At 42.5% G+C, this 15,846-nt stretch overlaps 1 protein-coding gene across 5 annotated transcripts in view; it reads left to right on the forward strand.

Moving 5' to 3' along the window:
• The window catches only part of RAI14 (retinoic acid induced 14), a 486,624-nt gene that overhangs the window by 360,151 nt on the left and 110,627 nt on the right, over nt 1-15,846 (forward strand). For all 5 annotated transcript variants that reach the window (XM_085630935.1, XM_085630928.1, XM_085630947.1 and 2 more), the window contains one exon: nt 5,281-5,387. In XM_085630935.1, the coding sequence (XP_085487061.1) occupies nt 5,281-5,387 (107 nt within the window). The remainder of the gene's footprint in view (nt 1-5,280; nt 5,388-15,846) is intronic.

The raw sequence follows: 15,846 nt of genomic DNA on the forward strand, positions 1-15,846 counted from the left end.
TGACTTATATGTAAAAAGAGAATAGTTTAATACTTTGCAAGTACCTTTAAATGCAAAGTTGAATATAATTTCAATTTTAAAGCGGCTTGTAAAGCAGGACTGACTTTTAAAATAACAGCAAAAGACACACAAATGATGGACGGAATGCTGAGCAAATCAAATATTCACCCCCTGTCAAGAGATCTTGGTTGAATCAATTGTTCGCTCACAATGCCACCCCAGTTTAGACCCAGCCATATGCAAACTCTTGACTGGGGGGTGAATGTTTGATTTGGTCCGCATTCCGTCCATCATTTGTGTTTCTTTTGCTTTCCTGCCCTAAGTGCACCGGGTATGCCCAGACGAGGGTTCGGGTTCACTGTGCCGCTGGATTCAAGCTAGCCTGGCTGATGAGGGAGGATGCTCTGAAACCGGTCCCAGGATGCTAGTGTCTGGTCCAGGAAGGACCTGGCTTAGCAGTTGAGGGTGGACTGTTCCCATGAGGAGCAGAGTCAAGACTGATTTGTATATGACTGGGGCTAAACTGGGGTCACATGGTGGGCAAAAGAACAATGGTTTTAACCCACATCTCCTGACGGGGGGGTTGAAGATGTTTGATTTGCTCTGTATTCCACCCATCATTTGTATGTCTTTTGCTTTTAAAATGACAGCAGGCAACACAGCAATGCACACTTAAGTGCATTAAACTGCTGGGCCTCTAAACCTATATGCCCTACCATATACTTGGTACTTATAGGTAGGTTGTCAGTACCAAATTGCAATTACACCTAATTAACATATATATTTTAATCAGAGCCCTGGGCCTGGTTAGCAGAGCCCAGGATGCAGCCAGAGTCCATTACAATCAGTATCAGTCAAAAAATGGGGGTGATCAGGGCAAAAGGGATGACTTTCTCACAATCTGGAACAACATCCACTTATCCGTGAGGACCGCCCCAGTGCTGCTCCATCTTATGAATGAATTGAAGACTCGCATCCTGAAAGACCGCTACATCACAATGTATTCACCTTCCACATCCTAACTTAGTCTCCGCTCATGTTAAGTTATAAAGACGTATAGAGCGCATGGCTGCCCAGGGGCTTCCCAGCGCTAGGCATCAAATAAGGTGCAGACAGCAGGACAGGAGATTAGCAGAACTGGTGGAACAACTAGGTCTTCAGATTTTTTCTGACGGTCGATTCTGTAACTAGGATTCGGAGTTCCCGAGGTAGTGAATTCAATAACTTGGGTGCCAGATGGGTAAAAGATCTTCCACCCCAGCTGGCTCTTTTTATTCTTGTTGTTTCTAATAGACGCTCAGTGCCAGATCTAAGACGTCTGTTGGGGACATATAGGCCCACCAGATTTCTGATTTTACAACGTCCCTTGTTATTTATAGCTCCATGCGTTAGGCAGTGTGCTTTAAATTTTACTCTAGCCACGATCAGAAGCCAGTATAGGGTTCTTAGATACTTTCCCACTGGTTCCTTAATTGACACCTTACATAGAAGTCTGACCACAGCATTCTGCACTACCTGTAATTTCTTGATGACATATTTAGGTGCGCCCAGAAAGAGGGAGTTGCCATAATCCATACGTGATGTGACTAATGCACGGATAACCGTCCTTCTTAGCTGTAAGGGGATAAGCTGTAGGATCTTGCTGGGCATTCTAAGTAACCCAAAGCAAGTGCCTGCCAATTTGTTTGCTTGGGTTTCCATGGTCAGCTCCTTATCCATCCAAAGTCCGAGATTTTTTATAGCAGTAATCGGGACTGGTGTAATCCCTAAGCAACTTGGCCAGCTAGTTAGAGGCCTCGGGATTCCGGAGTTTCTGAGGACCATCATTTCAGTTTTGTTCCCGTTCAGTTTCAGACAGCTCCTTGTCATCCATTTCACCTCCCTTTCCAAACATGGTGCAAGCTGATCTGATTCACCTTTGATCCTTGAATCAAGTGAAGCCACCAACTGAGTATCGTCAGTGTATGATACCATGGAGATGCCATATTCCCGGATTATGTCGGCCAATGGCTGCATAGAAATGTTGAATAATGTGGGGCTGAGCGACGAGCCCTGTGACACCCCACATGTCAGTGGCATTGTGTTTGAGAAGAAATTGGTTTCCATGACTTGGAAGGATCTTTCCTCCAGGAAGGACCTCAACCATTCCAGTGCTTAGCCCTGGATGCCAATTTCCAGAAGTCTGTAAGATAGAACGGAGTAATCGATGGTGTTTAATGCCACACTTAAATCTAAGAGTATTATTGCGGCTGAACCGCCTTGATCTAGGGTCACTTTCAATTCTTCGGATACTGCTAATAGTGCAGATTCTGTGCGGTGTTCTGCCCGGAAACCCATCTGTGCAGGATAAGATGAAGGTTGTATTCCAGAAATTCTGAGAGGATCCCATTTACATGATTCTCCAGCAATTTACCAATAAATGGTAGGAGTGATACGGGTCGAAAATGATCTGGTTGAGCAGAGTCTAGATTCAGTTTCTTTAATAAAGCTTTAATTATTGCATGTTTCCAGGCTTTCGGAACTTCTGTAGTGAAAGATTAAGAGTTTCCACTATTGATGGCAGAAGATCCTTCATGGCCTTAGCAAGTACATGGGGAGGGGTCGGGTCAAGTGGAGAGCCTGAGATAATCTTCCCCATGAGTGTTTAGACCAATTTTCTTATTCATGATTGGAAAGTGGGTTAGCGCAGGGGTTTAGGAGGTTAGCGCCTTATCTTTTTCTTGCCTTATCGTAATCTCCAACTTTGCATGGAGGGAGCTGTAGATATCTGAGGCCTTCTTATGAGAATAGGTGGCTAGCACATTGCATTTTTCCCCCGAGACCTGGGATGGAGAGTTATTATATGTCACGGTGGTTAGGGATTTCACCACTTTAAAAAGTTCTTTAGATGAATTCTGAACATCTGTATTTCTTTTTTCCAAGAACTTTGCCTGAGCCTCTTTGATTTTAACATGATAAGTTCTGATAGCCATCTTCTAACTGGGTTTATGTTGGGGGGGAGGGTGGTCATAGTTCTTCCTCCATTCCCTTTCGGACTTTTAAAAATTGTTCCTTAAAGATACTAACTGAGCATAGAACCAAGGTGCCTTTTTGGTATTCTCTTTTGGTTTGGGAATCATTGTGGGGACCACTTTGTCCAGTGATTGAAGGATCCACCTTTCCTAATTGAAGTTTGCTTCATCAATGCTGCCCTGTATCTTAAAGCCTGAGGTCTCCCAGAAGTCCCCCCAAGCATTGGAATTAAGCTTAGCCCAGTTCCTCAGATGGGGGTTGAGAACGGAATTGGTAGATTGGTGATATTCTTTCCTATTCCCCTCTTGCCCAATGCAAAGGGAATAAGATGGTGGTCGGACCATGGCACAGGTACTGGGAGGTGTACTGAAATTTTGGGATTGTTGGAGATCACTGGATCGAGTATTTGTCCTTTAATATGGGTGGCGGATGTTATTAATTTGATTAGTGATACTGTCCAGTTCTTGCTCCAACCTCTTGACGTTAGGAGCATTCTGATAGTCAAAGTGAAGGTTTAGGTCACCTAAAATGGTAGTGTGGGCTTTCCTGATCATGAGACTGGTCAAGTTGTCTATAAAACCATCGAAAAACTCTGCACCGGGGCCTGGGGACCTATAGATTAACAGCCCAGAGAAGGTGTGGGTAGATGAAAAAGTGAAGGTAAATTGACCGCATTCGCAGTCCTGAACGGGGAGGGAATTGCAGACACACTTATATTTATCTTTAATCAGAACCGCAAGTCCGCCTCCCACCTTCCCAGTATGATCTAGTCTGTGGATATGAAACCCAGGGCCATCATGATATCTGGAATGGAATTATCATTAAGCCAAGTTTCGGTGAAGAGTAGAGCATCATAACTGCCCTCTTCCAGTAACAAACTAATTTGTATTTTATGCTTGGGGAGCGATCGGCAGTTAATTAGGCCTAGAGTCCAGGAGATATTCTCGGCTGGTGGCATATAAATGTGTGCTTATCTAAATTTGCACTGTTTGCATACCTGTGACCCCTCAGCATAGCATTCAAGTAGCCCTCCCTTATCATCGCATGGTTCTGAGTTCTGGCTAAGCGTCAGCAGCTGATCCTTAGTGTACTGTATCCGCTGCGATTAGGCAGCGTCCCTGGCCCGGTCAGGCGTGGACGGGGTGCAGACGGGCTTGCCTCTGGCAGGCCTTTGGCACGGCAGCTTCGCAGCCGTCATTTAAGGTGTCAGAGGTCTGTAAGCTAGAACGCTGACCTCTGGTGCCACATGCAACTCTGGTAGAGAGGGGTAATGCTACCGTGCTCCATGACTGTACTCTGACTCCTGGCCAGTCTTGGCAGCAGCGAGGAGCTTTTGTGGGAATCTCACTCTCGTTCCAAGTGCAGCACTCTAGGTATTCAATATTGCCCTCCCAGTTAAAACAGTAAATTTAAAATAGACAATAAAATGGCACACTATATTAAACAGGCACACAAAACGGCACCTCTTACTTTCTTGCTTCCTGCAATCGTATTTACCCATTGATTTAAAATGGTCTTTTTTGGCAAAACCACATGTATTATCAAATTCTGTTTTAATAAACTCAGGACCTTGCCATGTTCCCTGCTCATTTTTCATCTGACTTTAATAACTATTTGTCAGGGTCAAAAATGTGCAATGAAAACTATGGGGTGCAGAAAAGTGTGGTGTGGTGATGTTCTCCGTACAATTTGTATTATTTTTTCAGGTAGAAACTCCTGTTTGCACTCAAATCAGGCGAACTTTAATCAGATTTTGAATATGTAAATATTTGGCAAACTATTTTCCACAGCTTTAATATTCTCTACTTTACCTTCTAATCTGTATTGTTCAATTCAAATAATTAATCTCCATTGTCTGGTCAAGATACTTTTGTTTTGGGATGAATGCACTAGTAGTGTTAAAAAATATTTTCAAGTGACATTTGGAATTCATTTGCCTTGGTATTAGGTTTTGTGTATTGTGATTGTTTTGAATATCTTCTTTGCTCCTCAGCATCTGATGAAGGGTGACCTGGGCGCTTAGCCGGCCTACCCTACTGTGGCTAGCAGCAAATTCTTATCTAATGTGTATTCCTCTCTAGCTGTGCACTACTTTTGCATAAGTGATGGTTGAGCCCCAGCTTTTCTCCACTGCAGTCGAACCCAGTGAAATCCTTATGAAACCAACATTACTTTGATTGATTTAAAGAACAAATGAACATAGTATTCAATTAAATGCTTGTAAATGTTGACTGATATTTATTTCTAAAATCGTAATTTACTTTACAGGATGGAAATACACCTCTACACCTTGCTGTGTACAATGGCAGTATTGATGTGTGCCGGTATCTTCTGGATCAAAGCATTGATGTCAACACCACAGACAAGAATGGAAGGTAGAAATTGTCCCCGACATCACAATCTTAAAAGCGGCTCAAATAGTGGAAAATTGACAGATAAAAAGAGCAATGTTGGCCCTAGATTGTAGCACTGGTGTCAGTACTTCGAGACAGAGAGCTAGCACTCAACCTCTTTTGATCCCACTTCTCGGGAACCACCAAACATGAAGAGAAGACAGCGCAAAAGAGGGAACGCTCAATAGGTTTAAGAAAATTACAGACAGTTCAATAATTCAAATGTTCATCATAGCTAGATAGACAAATAATTGTTTCTTCTTTTCATTCTGTCATGAATCCGCAGCCATAATACGGTATCCAAAATAGTTTAATTTATGTTCATCAAACATCACACTCCAGCGTAGCCACGCGTTTTGTCCTGAGGAGGACTTTTTGTCAGGGTTAGGAAAGTCTTGTGTTCTTATTCTAGATTTTCTGTAGAATCAGAATGAATGAGGCAGTCGTAGAAAATCACTCCCAACTGGGTCCTCATGTCATATGCATCTCCAACAAAAAAGCACAGACCACAACAAAACATGCTGGCCAGTTTTTTTGTGGTCTTTGCTTTTTTGTTGGAGGTGCATATGGTACGAGGAACCACTTGGAAATATTACACATTTTCCATATTTATTTTGGTCCTTCATAAATCTAGAGAAACACAAGACTTTACTAACCCTGAGGAAGTCCACCTCAGGACGAAACGTGCTGGCTGGGCTGGAGTGTGAAGTTTGATGAACATAAATAAAACTATTTTGTGTTCCGTGTTATGGCTCCCGCTTCATAATGGACTGAAGAGAAGAAACAGTTATTTGTCTATCCAGCTATAATGAACATTTGAATTATTGAACTTTCTGTAAATTTCTTAAACGTATTGAAAATCCGCTCTTTACTATTTGTACAGAAAACAATGTGAACATGATTGCATCCATTATGTTAATATAAAACCTGCAAACATTCTTAATTTCCTATTCTTGTGTTTGCTGATTTACATGTTTCACATTTCATGGGTATACAAGCAAAGTGAAACCATAATTATTTGGTGAAATCTTTAATTTTGAAGGTGTTTCTTATTTAATGTGCTAGTATAAATTCACCTAATAGGAAAGTATTTAGAGTTATGTATGTGCTCCATTTGTAAGTAATATTATTTCAGAAAAAATGTAAGAATAATTAACTTTCTGATGGATACTTCTACTTGCAGATTCTTCAACTCTTGAATCTTTTTCTAGTGCCAAACTGGATCCAGAAAGTTTGAATAGTTCTTCTGTGCCAGTAGGTGGTGCCTCAGCTCCGGGAATGTCGCTCTTGAACTCTCATGGTGTCTGCTTGTGATGACTCCAGGTCATGTGATAATTATGGCCTCATGCACACTAAGGCAATCAAGTAGCAGGAGGTGACACTATTCATGCCATGGGCCAGTGCCAAATACCATACCTGTCTCAGATCCATACCCAGTTCCTGCGCTGTGTCACGCTCCACTTTATCTTCGACCAGCCAATCCTTAAGGCGTGCCACTCCAAAACAAGTCCTCCTGGAAGAAAAACAAAAAGCACAACAAGATGAAGTCTGGATTCGCAACATTACTCCTTCACAAGGGGTAGGTCTTGCAGTCGATGGATGCATTCCACTATACCTGCCTTGATGTCATCTTTGGAGCCACTATTAGTGGAAATAGAGCTGGCATTGGAAACGGCACCAGCTCGGCCCAGGCCTTGACCCTGCAAATCAGTTTCCAGAGTGCCAGTCCCTGACACTGACCCCACACAAATTGTGGCTTAACCAAGACTATGCTGGCCCTCTCACCTCTGCTTCTTCTCTCACCTCTGCTTCCTCTGGTGCCCTGTAAGTCCCAAGAAGCCATCAGGGCATCTGACAGGGCTTTCACTAGTGGCCCAACATTGCAGCCGGTTGACCCCATTTTTCGACCTCCTGTTGCTTTTCTGGCTCCAGACAAATATCTTTCTTCACCAAAGGCCTTGCCTGCTGCCCGCCGCTAGCTCGATCTCAGATGCTACCGGCACCAACTTTGGTCGTGTGCCATAAAGTGCTTAATGTTTCCATTCTGTTCAGACCTCAACATAGAGCATTGTAGTTGTTGGAGGACGAGTCCATTTATAAGCTGTTGCCTCATCATGAGTATTATAACAGGGTTGAGGAGAATTTTTGTTCTGATTCAGACCTCATTTTGATGGGCAACATGGTTTTTCATTATTATGATTACAACAGCGAGGAAGGCAATCTTCCACTCCCTATAGCAAGGATAGAGCAACTATTTAACTCTGGAGATTGCTAGTGGCTTGAATAACCATCCCGAGGTGGATCACCTCATTCCTGGCTTCATGCAGGAAGTACTTAAATTGCTATAGCCAGTAAAGGAGACCAGGCCTATTCTCCTGCTAAAAATCATGCATCTGGCATCATTTGCCAGGGAGCCATTCCTCTCGTTCAGTGAAGCATTGATTGATCAGAGTTTGATCTCCTGGAACAAACCAGCTTCTTCACCTGCAGTTAATCATCAGATCACCCACTCTATTGTCCGGCTTCTGGGAGCCTGAATTTTTGACCTTGCAGCCGTCTCCAGAGAGTCTTAGTTTTCAGGCTTGTTCTTCCTTCAAAAGAGCTCTTGCTCTTATCCCTCTAGTCCTATTTCAGGTAAGGTCAGGCTACGGCTTGGTCCTTGAGACTGGCTTCTCCTGCTTGCCAGGTTCACCAACAGTACTGCAAGCTCAGGAAATATTCCTGGGTCTTTGCTTTTCAGCAGTGCAGGGCCTCACAATGTGTGCAGCTGTCCAATGAGATTTTTTTGCAGCTACAGGATGTGTGGTTGCTTTATAGGCTGTCTAAGGACAGCAGCAACAGTCCTCCTCCATTTCCCATACCTCTCCTGCAAAACCACTTTAAACTGTCCTTGAGGGAGCATATGCGACCTTTAAAGGGGAGATTGTCTCTTCATTTAATTGGCAGTTCATCAACCTTTGTTTCCTCCAGATTTTCAAACAAGGTAAGGCCCTTCTCTACCAGGACTTGTCTCCTCCTGTTCCTTCTGTACTTTCAGTCACCTTGGATGACCATATATACAGACGACAATATACACATTCTTTAGCAGGACGTTCTCCCTTAATTGATCGAAGGGGCTGTGGAATTAGTTTCACAGAGCGAGATTGGGCAGGGGTGCTACTTTCATTCTTTTTTTTTATTCCAAGAAGATGACGACCATCGTCTTATTCTGGACATTGAATATAGTAAAGCATTCTGAGTGCCTTCTTCCACAAGGAAAAGTTCAAGATGTCTTCTCTTGCAAAGGTTCACCTGGCTGTGGAACTTGGACACTTGATGGTATCCCTCAAGGCATATTTTGGGGCACTGAATGGTGCCCTATAATGTATATTTTTATTTAGCAATCCTGAAGTCACACAGGAGGAATTCTGCTTTTTGTGGGGCGCCCCACCCACTATCAATTTGTAGTGATTCTTTTTGAACTTATTTCAGCCCCCTGAATCTTCACAAAGGTGATGTCAGTAGTTGTAGCACATCTTCATCGATCTGGGATTTCTTAATTCCCACAGCGCTAAGACTGCCTGTTGAAGGTGCAATTTTCACAGCCATTGTCAGGCCACCTGCATGCCACAATCTGTCTGCTCTTTGTGGTGTGGTTTTCAATCAACCTTCACAAGTCACACCTTCAGCCGTCCAAGCATTGCATTTTCATCAAAGTGGAGCTACACACTACCTACCTCAAGACTTTTTAATCACCCAGGGACATTCAGGTTATGATTGAGAAGTTTCAGGAGGGAGCTTTGCTTCCATCCCTGACTGTCCTCTACCCTCATGTATCTTACTGGTTCCCCTTGCTGGGTGCTACATGTGTGAACTTCAGTGGGCCTCCTTTTTCTGTAGGCCAGCATTGAGGAGACTGAAGAGTCTGATGAGCAGCATTTAGCTTTTCTAAGAAGTGGCTCATGATCTGCATTGGTGACTGTTGACAGACCACCTGCAATGACCATGATGGTACCCGATTCCTCCTCCCTTGGTTGGGATTGTCACCTTGATATATTGGAGTTCATCAGCTTTTGGTCTCCCACAGAGCAAAATTCGCACAACAGTCAGCTCAAAATTGGTTTGTCCACCAGGCCTTCAAGGCATTTCTGCCTTTCATCTGTGATCAGTCAGTTCAGATCCTATTGGACAACACAACTGCATTGTGGTCCTCCAACAAACATGGTGGTGTGGTCTTGCGTCCTTGAGCCTTAAGGCACTGAGGGTGTCTGGCTTGTATGAACCCTCAGACGTGCCCCCTGTCAGAGTCCATGATCTCAGACAGTGTCCTCTAGGGTTAGACTGGCTTATAGAGCATTCTGGCAATGCCTGAAAAGTTAGTGTGACAAGTTAGTATGTAGCCCTGTTTTTGGGCTTGTTATATGGTCTTTTGGGCATCTTTTTACTGTTGATTTCCCTGAAATTACCACAAACAGTGCCTGAAGCAAGCACCAATGGATGCCATCTCCCTTATGTTGGAAAACACTGATACAGCATATCTTTCAAAACTGCTATGATTTGTAAATGTGTGCCACTTTTTAGCTATCTGATTTGATCATGGGGGCCTCTTTTATTTTGGTGCCCAGGCCTGTTTTCTGTGCCAGTCTGAACCTTATGGCATCTTGCTGGTCAGTAGTGGAGTCTTCACCCAGAGGTGGTTCAGTCTATCTTTGCCCTTTGGCGCAATCCTCTAGTGGTTCACTCACAAGAAGACAATTTGTCTGCAGATCTCTGCCATATAGTTCTCACTGGAGGGTGCCATGGGAATTACCTTCTACTTGAAATTGGACTTGCTTGTCAACTAGGCATTTTCCCCTATCCCTCTGTGCTTTAGGGTTCCGAAGAAGCTGTGTCAGGACCTTGCATCTGCAATCTGATTGCCACAGCCTTGCCATGGAGGGTGTGGTACTCTGATCTGCTCTGCATGTCCCTGTACCGTACTCTTACGAGACAGACCTCCTTTCTTAAAGGGAGGGGCAGGTTCTGCATCTACTCCTCTACGTTCATTCCTGGAGATAGGCATGGGCAGTCTGAGTTCCTTTGACCTGCCTGCTGAGGTGGTGGACATCATCTTGTTAGGTCAATGCCCCTCTACCTCTGTTTATTGTGAATTTTAGTCCAGGTTCATTTCTTGAAGCACCAAGGAGGAAGTTAATTTCCTCAATGTAAAGTTTTCTTATGCATTCCACTTTGAGCTTTCCTTGGCCATGCAGAGCTTTGCTGTGGGCACTTTTGAGGATCATGTGTTTGCCCTTTTGTCTTTTCTTGTTTGACAGATCAGCCAATGTTTTTCAAGTCTCCATTTATTATGCATTTTCTGATGGAGTTGTCCCATTTGCTTCCTCATCTCCCTTTAGCATGCTTAGTGGGCCTTTAATCTGATGCTCACATTCCTGATGGGTTTACCCTTTTAATCCATTCACACTTGCCTTTTGTGACTGCTGACTGTGAAGACAGTTTTCTTGTTTGCCATTACCTCAGCTCAGTGCATTAGCACGCTGCAGACTTTGTTAGTTCTTCCTCCAGTTTCCTTTTTTGTGCAGGCAAACTGGTCCTTTGGACGGTGGGTTCATTCCTGCCAAAGTTGGCTACCCCATTTGACATGGGTCAGTGCATTGCTCTATCAACTTTCTGCCACCAAAGAGGCGGCAAGACTGTTCCTTATGGATCTTCATAGGGCCCTTATTTTTTTTGTGTGTATGTACACTGTACACTGGTCAGGTCAAAGAAAAGCATCAAACGAGTGAGTGATATGAGAGGTAGTTGGATTGTGGATGGTTAATGCATGTCAATTCTATATTGACCGAACAAGATTGATCATCAGCTTCTCCTTGGCTATGCTGGTTCAAAGAAAGGTAAGGTGATTCATAAGTGTACCATTTCCAGCTAGATTGTTCTGTGTATCAAAATCTGCTTCACTCATGCCAAGTAGGAGCCTACTGAGGGTGCTGGGGCCGAATAACCGAATATTCGGAAACAACGGAACTGCGATTGCCCACCCTCAAGTAAAATTCCTAAGGAGGTTATCACGTTCGAAAGAACTGTGCTATCTGCGATTTCAGAGATGGAGAAAAAGAATCGAAAGCCTTTGAAACATAATATAACAACAGCACAAAAAGAGGCCCTTTCAAATTTAAAGAACGATGTCTCTATAACGATAAAACAGGCCGATAAAGGTGGCTCAATTGTGGTCTGTGGTATCCCCCAGTATACAGCTGAAGTGAATAAACAACTCCGTAATAGCGAATGCTATATGAAAATTCCCGCGGATGCCACCTTTGAATTACAAGCACATCTGTTCAAGATCTTAAAAAATGGATATGATCAAGGGTTTCTAGGAAAGGAGGAATTTGATTATTTACAACACAAACATCCTAGAACACCAATTTTTATGTACTTCCTAAGGTACATAAGGATGAAAACAATCCACCGGGGAGACCAATAGTCTCCGGTTGTGAGCCTTTGCTAGAACCTATTTCCAAATTTGTGGATTTCTTTTTTTAAACCTTTTACGGTAAAAGTCAGATCTTTTTTACAAGACACCACTGATTTCATTAATAAATTGGCTTCAATGGATTTTGACAACAACAACTTGCTAGCGAGTATGGATGTGGTATCTTTATACACCCAGATACCACAAGATGAAGGATTGGCTGTACTCACCTCATTTTTGGATAGCAGAATACAACCAGTAAAAATTCCAACAGAGTTTATCATTGAACTGGCTAAGTTCGCTCTAAAGAAAAACTATTTCAATTTTCAGGATGAATTTTACTATCGGATTAAAGGAGTAGCCATGGGGTGTCCATTCGCCCCGGAGCTAGCAGTTTTGTTCATGTCCAAATATGAAGAAAAATTAATTTGTGCCAACAACCCCTTTAAACAATGGATCGGCAGTTGGGTCCGCTACATCGATGATATGTTTATGGTGTGGACGGGAGGTGAAAAAGAGCTACACTCCTTCCATGACTGGATTAATAATAGGACAGCCGACATAAAATTCAGTTTGAATTATTCTAACCCAAAAATGTCATTTTTAGATGTTGAGGTTTGTGTCCGATTGACAGTTGGTGACAACACTGTTCAAGAAAGAAACAGATAGAAACAAGGTCTTGCACTTCAAGTAATCACCCTCAAAACTTGAAAGATAATTTGCCGTTTGGGCAATTTCTAAGAATAAGGCGTAACTGTTCTTTCAAAGATGAGTACATTCTCCATACCAGTGCCTTAAGAGAAAAACTGCTGGATCGTGGATATCCTAGTAAGCTTTTAAAGAGAGCTATGAAAAGGGGGTGGTGGACACCTCGCGAGACTTTACTTGAAAAAAACAAGAAACCTAAGATGGAAAGAATAGTGTGTGTATCAACTTTTTGCTCCACGTCAAATTGGCTTAAAAAAGTGATCTTTCAGAATTGGCATCTGGTGAAAAATCTTGATAAAACATTAACAGAAGCGCCACTTTTTGCTTTCAAGAAGGACAAAAGCATTGCCAATCAGATTGTTAGAGCGGCATTGCCAAAACCAAAACCAACCACTTTACGTGACTACATTGGTTTACCTCCAGTCAGAGGACATCATAAATGTGGTACGTGCATTTGTTGCGAATCAACAATTGAAGGAGAATTGGTGACATATAATGACATTCATTGGAAACATGTAACTTTCACCAACTGTAAGTCCAAATATGTCGTTTAGGGAATCTGGTGCCCATGTAAAAAACTGTATGTAGGCAAAAACAATCAGGAAATCCGCCACAGGATATCGCAACATAAATCAAGAATCAGGAAAAATGTGCAAACTACACCTCAAGTAAATCACTGGCACGAATGCACACACACAGAGAGAGATTTAAGGTGGGTAGTGATTTCCAAAGTTGAACAAGACCAGAGAGGGGGAGACCTAGATTCCAAACTAACAAAGAGAGAGGCTATGCTAATTATTCGATTTAACACAACAGCCAAAGGGCACAACGAACTCGCAGAGATTTTTAAATTGTAATTTTGAGTATTTCTGCAGAAAACGGCTTTTGATCCTATATTGATATTAAGAATGTTTATACCTGCTAAAGGCTGTCAACTATCTAACGGGCAAGAATGACTGTGTCCGTTTCTGAAATATCTATATTGCGCGCTTGGATCATGGAAAATCTCGCTTTGCAGCTACATGCCCACTTTTTTTTAAATAGATATAAGCACCATTATAAAAGGTAGAAAAAGACGAGTTTGTTTTGCAATACACCGTCTTTAGAACTACTACAATTCCCAGTCTCCCGAGTGCAATTACGTCATCAGTCAGACGCATTTGTATGACGGAGCTCTGAGCGTTGCACTTGAACAACCGCCCGGTCGAGAAACAAACGGGAACTCTCCCCTCTTTGAGAAGAGACGAAATTAACAATTTCAAGGTAAGCGAAGCTGTGCTACTTTTTTATCTCCATGAAATTGGAGAGCACATTGTAGCAACGCGAGTGCTTAGCAGATAACGCTCTTAAAACCGATGGTTTGATAAAATAAGTTTCTGATTTTTTTCTAGTCATTCGGCATCCAATTACATTGGACAAAGTCTGTTCTTTCTGGAAATTGAACGCATTCAACCAGGTACGATAGATTTAAATAAAGGCTGATTTTGACATATTTTTTAAGCGTTACTCAGCCCTTTATTCTTAAACGGTTTTCACTGATTCTTCCAGAAATGTAGTGCATACATCGAATCTTCTTGAGCGACATACCACCGTTTGCACAGTTATACGTAAGAATATTTTTCATACCATGGTCCGTCGTGTATTCTTTCGTTTTGATGTGACAGTGACATTTATACATGCTCTTTACAGGTGTGTGAAGAAAAAGAAAGAAAGAGAACGATTGCGTTTTTAATGCGACTATAGGTAAGCGCTTACGAGTTTAGAAGCAGGACAAGCTTGGTCACCTCTTGATGTTTAGTACTAAGATAGGGCTTATTGCCTTTCTCTTTTCATGTTTTTCAGCTTTTTTGGTCCTGAGGAGAATCCCTTGAATTGATGGGATTTGAAACGCGTAGACCACGGCATTTTTAGGCTAATCATATGAACTTTGATTTATTAGAACAATTTAATACCATTTAAGTTGTTGCTGATAGCCTTTGCCGCATTGTTGCATTGAACTTTTATTGCTTCAGTTGTTGTTTAAAGAGTTCCCTCAGAGAATTGATCTGTGGGAGCAGGTTAAAGAGGAAGTATGTGTGTTGGTTAAGATGAATGCTAGTATGGTGGGCAATTTTGAAGTGAGATTGAAAATTGTTTGCAAGATCTGGCGAGTGAATGTGCATTGACGTACGTGAGGTGGTTATGTTAGAGAATAGTGTGAATAAAAAGGAAAGGGTGGTTTTGGAATGGTGTAAAGGAAATTTCTGATTTATAGGAAAATTGTGATTTTTGATATGTATTTTATATGATCTTTTGTAAACAATTTTGGATTAAAATCCAACGGAAAAAGTGGTTGTAGTTGCTTTGGTTTTGTTCTATGCGCTAGAAAACAGCTCTTAAATGATTGGCAGCACTGGTGTTTCTTCTTGTTTTTTTGTTCAGTAGGCTTGGCCTTGCTGCTTCATAAGCCAAACCCTATCTTTGGTTTCTCCGGGGCAATTACACCGGCGTGAAGGCCAGTTCTTTGGCACTGACCTGTTGCAATAGATTCACTGCTATAATTGCTGCCAAACGTGTTTTCATCACGGTTAGCTTAGGGGGCTGAAGACTTATCCAATTATACTTTTTATGCTTTGATATATTATGTATTTCACAAAAATACTTTCTTCCTAAATGTAAGTAGCTTGCTATAGGAGAATGTTCACTCTAGGGGTCATTCAGTGGTGGCTTGTCTGGATCTCAGGAACCACTGGATGGATGGGTCCTGAGGCACTTATGGGACTTGGGTAACCTCAGCTACTGTGGGACATCCAGTGGCTAGTGGACTAGTGGCCTGCACCAGTGGTCTTGGCTGGTGTTCAAACCACGATCTTTCCAGTACTGTTAAATCTGTGAAGCTAATTCCAGTTCAGAATCAGGACAATCTCCTCCAGACGATTGTCAAACTCATGATTCTTGACAGTCTTCAGGGACGGCAGAAGATGTGGGTGTAGGGACTCTAGGTTACGAGTGGAGGGACTAATGATATGGCACAATATTCTGAATCTGTGAAGACCGTGCTTCTCAATCTAGATGCTGTTGCTGCTCCCTGGGATGCTAGCAGGGACAACCTTGTGGCTTATGAGCAGTCTCTGCATACTGAGATGCCCATTATGCAGGCCCTTCTAGTCATAAGGGTTTGGGACTATTGTCAGTGGATCATGTTGTTTACATATGGGAGACACTCTCTGGCTTGTTAAGCAGTCAGGTAAGTTTGACCATATCGCCATAGGTCCAGCAGCAAGTGATTCCGGAGGTTGCCAA

This window comes from Triturus cristatus, chromosome 2_1, assembly GCF_964204655.1.
Source record: "Triturus cristatus chromosome 2_1, aTriCri1.1, whole genome shotgun sequence".
NCBI classification, from domain to species: domain Eukaryota; kingdom Metazoa; phylum Chordata; class Amphibia; order Caudata; family Salamandridae; genus Triturus; species Triturus cristatus.